The sequence below is a fragment of the Liolophura sinensis genome, chromosome 2, assembly GCF_032854445.1.
Source record: "Liolophura sinensis isolate JHLJ2023 chromosome 2, CUHK_Ljap_v2, whole genome shotgun sequence".
Classification (NCBI taxonomy): domain Eukaryota; kingdom Metazoa; phylum Mollusca; class Polyplacophora; order Chitonida; family Chitonidae; genus Liolophura; species Liolophura sinensis.
This window is the reverse complement of record NC_088296.1, coordinates 21482054-21490961: the sequence shown is the minus strand read 5'-3', so window position 1 is coordinate 21490961 and position 8908 is coordinate 21482054. Positions and strand designations below refer to the sequence as shown.

The 8908-nt window shown below is 41.3% G+C and overlaps 1 protein-coding gene across 1 annotated transcript; it reads right to left on the bottom strand.

Annotated features, from left to right (window-relative positions):
• Positions 1-3515: 3515 nt before the first annotated feature.
• On the bottom strand, positions 3516-6454 carry LOC135463179 (gastrula zinc finger protein XlCGF26.1-like). Its single transcript, XM_064740497.1, is given in 2 exon segments — positions 3516-5140; positions 5143-6454. Coding segments are annotated over 2 exon segments (1746 nt in total). The 5' UTR covers positions 6390-6454; the 3' UTR covers positions 3516-4641.
• Between the last annotated feature and the right edge of the window lie 2454 nt (positions 6455-8908).

Genomic DNA, 8908 nt, shown 5'->3' with positions numbered 1-8908 from the left:
AGTCGTTAAGTTCGACAGGACAGGACGAGGATTGAGAGTAGGCCCCTATTTCCTACTGTAAGTGCATGTTTCTTGTAAGGGAGCAAACCAATGACAATACGAACGCTCCAGCAAACATTAAAAAAAAAAAAAATCGAACATCAAAGTACGAAAGGACACATCGGTGTATCCGTTATCCACAATCTTCCAATTAGCTGAATAACTGGTGTTCGGGAGTTTAACACCGTCTCATAATTTATAATATAGGCCTACCGGTAGGCCTACATGTACTTCCTGGAACGTTTTGACCTCTCCACCAAAAATCATCAACTGGGATGGGCTAGTGCGGAAGAAGAAGCACGTAGGCCTACGATAGGATCACTTGCGCATCTAGATGTAGGTGGGTGGGGTGGGGGTGGGGGTCTGTATTAAAATCTTGTAACTACTGGGCCAGTGTTTTTTTCCAAAATGGTTGATGATTAAATAAACATTTTGAATACACTCGATTAAAGTAGTATAAAATGGAATGAGCTGTTTATTCCAACTTGAAGCAGCGCTACATTGTACTTCTCTGATACTATATCATTGAACTTGTCAATCTCATGAACGAAAGTGCATGAAACACATATTCACATATATAAATTTTTATGTCTGGCATCACTGGTAATTTGCCTCTCAATATGAAAAAGTAGATTTGCAGGGGAGTGGGAGGGTGTTGTCTCGCAGAGTAAGAAAACATGATTCTAACACAAATAAATATTACTCCTTTACTGGAGATTCAGATATACGGTACATTATAGATAAATATGTCTATGCTAATTTTTTATACCTATTCTTTAAGCGAGATTGGCTCTCTGGCCATGTGAATGATGTGCCACCCCTATGTTGTCTTTGTTTATTTAATGTTTAACTCATCTGACCTTTCTCCCAACGCAAAATCAGCTTTGAAGTCACATATTAGAGGTGGGCTACAACGCTCTCCCATTGTCCAGTTGACTAAACACATTTAGTTATTATGGACCTCTTTCATCATGTCGCCTGGCTCAAGCTTAGCCAAAGCAGGCTGGAAAATTATTGTTTATGTACTTGTTGGACGTAAGCTTGGATGAGTATAGATATTGCATGTTACATTACACCTTTAATTCGGACATTCAAAGCTGATTTTCACCACAAGAAAAGGGTCAATGAAGCCAAGCATTACAGAAAAAAAAGGAAAACAAAAACAGACGGATTACCATGGCATCATCATTCACGTGGGCAGAAAGCGAATCTCACTTATAAAGTAAAACACGGCAAAAATGTCTACCATGCAACGTACGGTACACGTCCAGCATGTGACCGATATCCCTCTGTGGTACAATCCTGCTTTTACCTCTGTGTGTGATCTACTCTCCAATCTGCATTTCATGAGAATAGGCAAATTATCAGTGATGAGGTGTTTTTTCCTAAATGGAGTTTTGTTCAATTTCACACATAAAAGAATATGTCATACGATGCGCATGTGGACCCATGCCCTTAAATATGAGATTGGCCATTCAAATGCTATCCTATTTAGGGGCCTGGCAATGTATGCATGTAGCTCTGTTTCAAGATGGAAAAAGAACATAGTAGTTTAATCTCCGTTTTCAGGATGTTTATTTTTAATAATCACTAGCTTTCTTGGAACAAACACTATCGGATAAGTTACATCAATTAAACATCACTTATTTCTTCAGTATTTGGAAGGACACCGCACGGATCATTCCTATAAGTAGGTCTATCTGGCGTAACACGGAGTAGGCTAAAACACCCGCCGCTAAAAACGCAGCTGAACATGTACGTGTTATTGGTACTGTATTTAGTTAATTTAATTCTTATGAAGCATTTTAACATAGGAATATTTAAAAAATATCTAAAATTAATTGACTTCAAATCTCTTTCCTGCATACCAAGGCTTTATCTTATATACCGGTATCTCACTTTTATAAAACGAAGTTGTCTTATACCAGTGCGACTTACTACAAGGTCTGCAACCGTCAGCTGAGAGAATGCTACTGGTCAATACTTAGACTTCGCCAGTTTCTGTTGTCTTTGAGGACATATGAGGTTTTATGACCATCGTGGCATGACTCAGTCATATCGATCTTATGTTTTAAATATGTTGTTTTTTTTGGCACGTCAGTCGCTGGTCTCCAGTGTTGACTATATGGATAACGATATTCATATGTCTGTTTGTGAGGTCATTCATGCTGGAGCGACGGAAATGACGGAGTGCAAACGAGTTGGGGGGCAAATCCCAAAGTTGACAAACACACGAAAGAAAACATTAAACAATCTTGTTTTAAGCTGATAATTATTGATGAAGAGATCAAACTCTACATTTTCCACCAGTTTCAGGTTTTGTAGGGTCTATGTTAATACACAGTTTTAAAGTTAGGTCATTACAAGAACCATGTGACGTGCCGGTACAAAAAGGATATCATCCCTTTGCGGCAAACATGGAGGTAGAATCCCACCTTTCACCCAGAAAGGTATTTCAGTGTCAGTTGACCCTTTGACCTTGTCTTAAAACTTTTCCACCACATAAATTGGTCCTAAGTAGGTGATTATGGATGAAGTGATCAAACTACATTTTCCACCGGTATTCAGGACTGCAGGTTCAACAATTAAAGTAGAATCAAAGGTCGTTCGGTGCGAGCTTACCTTTGACCTTGTCTTAAGTGATCTTTCCGCCGCATAATCTTGTCTTAAGTTGTGATTATTGATGATGAGATCAAACTCTACATTTTCCACCTATTTTCAGATCTGTAGGATCTATTGTAATTTAAGTAGAGTCAGAGGTTATCCGCTGCAAATTGACCTTTGTCCTTGTCTTAACGGACCTTTCCACCACATTATCTTGTCTTAAGTTGGCGATTCTTGCTGTTTAAACTATGGTCAACAGTTTACATCTAGTTTCAATGTTATAGGTTTTATGTCCAATAAATCCTTAAGTAGCACTAATTAGTCTTTGTCTTAAGTGGCCTTTCCACCACAAAATTTTATCTAAAGTTACAGATTCACAATTAGTATGATTTTCCATACTATGTAGCATTAGTGTCAGCCTTATAGGCGCTAGGTCAAATAAAACAGAGTAGGGGAATAATTATGAACTGCCCCACAGCCCCATCCATCACTGGCTACGCTTAAGACAAGGGTTTCTGTAGTCAGGTAGGCCACTTCTACCCCACCAAACAAAGCTTTTATAGCTTTTATGTCAAATAAATTTCAGCCAGCTCATAGACTTTCAGGACATTAATGTTGGCGTTGAAATGTAGATCCTATTCCTGTGGTGTTTCTTTGAACCAGGCCGGTCTCAATGGCAGAATATTTGTACAGTGCTGCATCACTGTAAAGCCATGTTCAAGACGCCGGGTCTTATGCTGGAGAAGGAAACTCTACACTGATACAGGGTCAGCCAGCACCTACTTAATTCCCGCTTTACAGCCCGAATACAAAAACTTAAAAATATTTAAGATTTTAAGAGAACAGACAAAATGGGTTGTCAGATACTTCTCATTTTATTGTTTATTCATCTATTTATTTGATTGGTGTTTTACACCGTACTAAAAAATATTTCACTTATACGACTGCGGCTAGCATTATGGTGGGGGGAAACCGGGCACAGCCCGGGGGAAACCTATGACCATCCGCAGGTTGCTGACAGACCTTCCCACATACGGCCGGAGAGGAAGCCAGCATGAGCTGGGCTTAAACTCACAGCGACCGCATTGGTGGGAGGCTCCTGAGTCATTACGCTCATTTTATTGTATTTAAGGCAAAGAAAACACTAACATGAAGTGTACATGTATGCCAGATGAAAAAACACTAAACACTGTTCCTACAAAAAACGCCTATTCATGTTTTTATTTGACCTACTAAAAGGCATTTGAAACTTTGGAGTCTATGGTGGCCTTTCTGGATCATATGGGGGCGTCACATCACATCAGGTTTTTGCCATTTAAAACACACCGAGTGCTACATTTCATTATTCAAAATGCATAAACCTACTGTTTATAAATGCATTCGCCAAATGAAACTTGAAACAGAGTATTTCAGGCAAAACATACCTATGTGACATCACTGATACCCACGGGTCACTACAGAGAATCTGATGCTTTGAAAACACTTTACTCAGTTGAAAATTTTTTTTTTTAAAATCTGAATATTTTACTGGAGTGAGTGCTTGAGTGCTTGGGGTTTAACGTCGTACTCAACAATTTTTCAGTCATATGACGACGAAGGAATCATTAGGGTGCATGCACGTGTAATGTGCCTCCTTGTTGCAGGGCGGATTTCCACCGCTCTTTTATTTAGTGCTGCATCACTGAGACGACTTACCGAAGGCAAGTAAGCCGCCCCGCCCGAGCCATTATACTGATACGGGTCAACCAGTCGTTGCACTATCCCCTTCATGCTGAACGCCAAGCGAGGAAGTTACAACTTCCTCTTTTAAAGTCTTAGGTGTGACTCGACCCAGGATTGATCCTGGATCTACCGGTCCCGAAGCGGACGCTCTACCAACTGTGCTATCCAGGCCGGTAATATTTTACTGGACAGTGGGACCCACGACCATCCACAGGTTCCTTGCACACTGACCACTTTGCCACAGATGATGAATATAGTATTCAGGTGTAAGATGTATCACAATTTTGCAGGTGTACCACCTGTCATCATTGCTGTCTCGTTCACTGTAGGTGAAATGAACTGAAAGGCTTTCGCCACAAAAATCACAGGTGGAAAATGTTCCTGTTTGTGCCTAAGCATTGACGACTCGTGCACAAAGCTTATGCCGCACACTTCACAGGGGTACTGTTTTTCACCTGTATGCTTCTCAGCGTGTACTGTCAGTGTGGGCTGGTCTGCAAACCTCTCACCACAAGTAATACAGGTGTAGGGCTTTTCACTTGTGTGTCTGCATCTGTGCCTTTCCAGCGTGCACATTTGAGCAAAGCTTCTGTTACAAGTAACACAGGTGTAAAGTGTTTCAGGTTTGTGACTGTGAATGTGCTTTTCCAAAGCGGACAACTGGGCGAAGGCCCTGTCGCAGGTCTTACATATATAAGGCTTTTCACCTGTGTGTAAGCGAACGTGTATGTCCAAACTACCTTTATCTGCAAAGCTTTTAGCACAAGTAGTACAAGTGTCCGATACATGTAGCTTACGCCGCAAATTTCACACTTGTGCCGTTTTTCACCTGTGTGTTTCGGAATGTGTTTATTCAATTCTGACTGACTAACAAACCCCATGCCACAACTTTCACACTTGAATGGTTTTGCACTGGTGTGTTTGAGACTGTGTTTTGCCAACCTTGACTGGTGTGTAAATCTTTTACCACAGGTGATACAGGTGTACGGTATCTGACCTGTGTGTGAGAGAGCATGTCTTTCCATTGATCCTTTCTGTCCAAAACCTTTACCACAAGTAGCACAGGTGTAAGGTTTTTCGCCTGTGTGTGTGCGACTGTGTGTTTTTAATGCGAAATCATTAGTAAAACTTTTACCACAAGTTTCACAGAGGTGGGGCCTTTCAACTGTGTGCATTTGGACATGTTGTTCCAAGATGGATTCAGTTCTAAAGCTCTTCCCACAAGTAACACAGATGCAAGGTTTTTCAGGTGTGTGTGTGCGACTATGGTTTTTCAAGGTTGTTCCGTGTGCAAAGCTCTTCCCACAAGTTGTACAGGTGTATGGTCTTTCACCTGTGTGTTTTCTAGTGTGTACTCTCAATGTTGACTGATCTGCAAATCTAGCATCACAGGTCTTACAGGCATAAGGTTTTTCACCTGTGTGTATTCTATTGTGTGCCCTTAACCTAGATTTCTCAGCGAAGCCTTTGCCACAAGTTTCACAGGAGTATGACTTTTCACCCTTCTGAGTTCTGCTTTGTGCTGAAGTATCGCTTTCATCCATGGCCGATTCCACATCAAATGATTCTGAAGTAAAACTGGTAGGTGTTATCGCCATGGTAGCACTCTCAGTTGTCTGTGAAGAGAATCCAAAAGTGGATTCATCACTGGTATGTGCAAAATCATCTTCCTCAAGAGCTGGTGAGGACGCTTGGCAACCATCAGAACTTTCGGAGCACTCTGCAGGAGGTGGTTCTAACAGATGTTCAGAACCGAGTCCAAAGTCGTCTTTGCGGGTAGCTGATTTGAACTGATTCACAGTTTGCCTTTCCTTCTCTTCCCTGTGATGCACTTGTTCATCTGAAGCATCAACTTGGAGGTCTAGCTCTTCTATCTTGCCATTCGGCCACACTCGAGGTTCATCTGAGAGATGAACATCTTCAGTTTTAACAGTCGGCCACATCCAATGTTGGTCTGTCTCTTCAACTGTTGTCTCCAAATTCCCAGAACCAGGTGATTTTGTTACCTTAGCAGTGTTTTCCATGTTTCCAGCAAATCTCAGTTAGCTTCATGTTTCCTGCACAACACTTGGGCTGTATTTATCAGTTGTAATCTGGGCAACCCGACAAATAGAGAAAAAACTACGTACAGAAACACAGTCAGGACCCAAGAATGCTTTGATAGCAAATAAGAAACATTTTTCCCGGGAATTTTAAAAAACAAAAATGCAAAGCATGTCCAAGAAATGAGTGCAAATTATTTATCTTATGCATAAATTACTTGGTCTAAAAAAAAAAAGCTTGGAAAATGCAAATCTTCTATTGAATTAATATGAATATTCCAGCCAATAATAAATCATATTAAATTAAGTGAACTGCCATATAGTTGAGTACTGGCTTTCGTTCAGGGTGTATCTGGGTGTAAAAGATCAGATCAGTGTGTCTGCCAACCATGTGGTAGTGTTAGACCATGGTTTGACATAGTGTAAGAACCTACAGAACTTCCCAATTCAGTGTGTCTGCCACCAAGTGGTAGTATTAGACCATGGTTAGACATAGTGTAAGAACCCACAGAACTTCCCAATTCAGTGTGTCTGCGAACCATGTGGTAGTGTTAGACCATGGTTAGACATACCTATTCAGTGTGTCAGCCAACTGTGTGGTAATGTTAGACCATGGTTAGACACAGTGTAAGAACCCACAGAACTTCCCAATTCAGTGTGTCTGCCAACCATGTGGTAGTGTTAGACCATGATTAGACATACCTATTCAGTGTGTCAGCCAACCGTGTGGTAATGTTAGACCATGGTTAGACATACCTATTCAGTGTGACTGCCAACCATGTGGTAGTGTTAGACCATGGTTAGACATAGTGTAAGAACCTACAGAACTTCCCAATTCAGTGTGTCAGCCAACCATGTTGTAGTGTTAGATCATGGTTAGACATACCTATTCAGTGTGTCAGCCAACCATGTGGTAGTATTAGACCATGGTTAGACATAGTGTAAGAACCCACAGAACTTTCCAATTCAGTGTGTCAGCCAACCATGTTGTAGTGTTAGACCATGGTTAGACATACCTATTCAGTGTGACTGCCAACCATGTGGTAGTGTTAGACCATGGTTAGACATACCTATTCAGTGTGTCAGCCAACCATGTGGTAGTATTAGACCATGGTTAGACATACCTATTCAGTGTGACTGCCAACCATGTGGTAGTGTTAGACCATGGTTAGACATAGTGTAAGAACCTACAGAACTTCCCAATTCAGTGTGTCAGCCAACCATGTTGTAGTGTTAGATCATGGTTAGACATACCTATTCAGTGTGTCAGCCAACCATGTGGTAGTATTAGACCATGGTTAGACATAGTGTAAGAACCCACAGAACTTTCCAATTCAGTGTGTCAGCCAACCATGTTGTAGTGTTAGACCATGGTTAGACATACCTATTCAGTGTGTCTGCCAACCATGTGGTAGTATTAGACCATGGCTAGACATAGTGTAAGAACCTACAGAACTTCCCAATTCAGTGTGTCTGCCAACCACGTGGTAGTGTTAAACCATGGTTAGACATACCTATTCAGTGTGTCTGCCAACCATGTGGTAGTTTTAAACCATGCTTAGACATAATGTAAGAACCTACAGAACTTCCCAATTCAGTGTGTCTGCCAACCATGTGGTGATAGTGTTAGACCATGGTTAGACATACCTATTCAGTGTGTCTGCCAACCATGTGGTAGTTTTAAACCATGCTTAGACATAATGTAAGAACCTACAGAACTGCCCAATTCAGTGTGTCTGCCAACCATGTGGTGATAGTATTAGACCTTGGTTACACATAGTGTAAGAACCCACAGAACTTCCCAATTCAGTGTGTCTGCCAACCATGTGGTACTGTTAGACCATGGATAGACATACCTATTCAGTGTGTCAGCCAACCATGTGGTAGTGTTAGACCATGGTTAGACATACCTATTCAGTGTGTCAGCCAACCATGTGGTAGTGTTAGACCATGGTTAGACATAATTGAAGAACCTACAGAACTTCCCAATTCAGTGTGACTGCCAACCATGTGGTAGTGTTAGACCATGGTTAGACATACCTATTCAGTGTGTCTGCCAACCATGTGGTAGTGTTAGACCATGGTTACACATAGTGTAAGAACCTACAGAACTTCCCAATTCAGTGTGACTGCCAACCATGTGGTAGTGTTAGACCAGGGTTAGACATACCTATTGAGTGTGACTGCCAACCATGTGGTAGTGTTAGACCATGGTTAGATATACCTATTCAGTGTGTCAGCCAACCATGTGGTAGTGTTAGACCATGGTTACACATAGTGTAAGAACCTACAGAACTTCCCAATTCAGTGTGACTGCCAACCATGTGGTAGTGTTAGACCATGGTTAGACATACCTATTCAGTGTGACTGCCAACCATGTGGTAGTGTTAGACCATGGTTAGACATAGTGTAAGAACCTACAGAACTTCCCAATTCAGTGTGTCTGCCAACCATGTGGTAGTGTTAGACCATGGTTAGACATACCTATTCAGTGTGTCTGC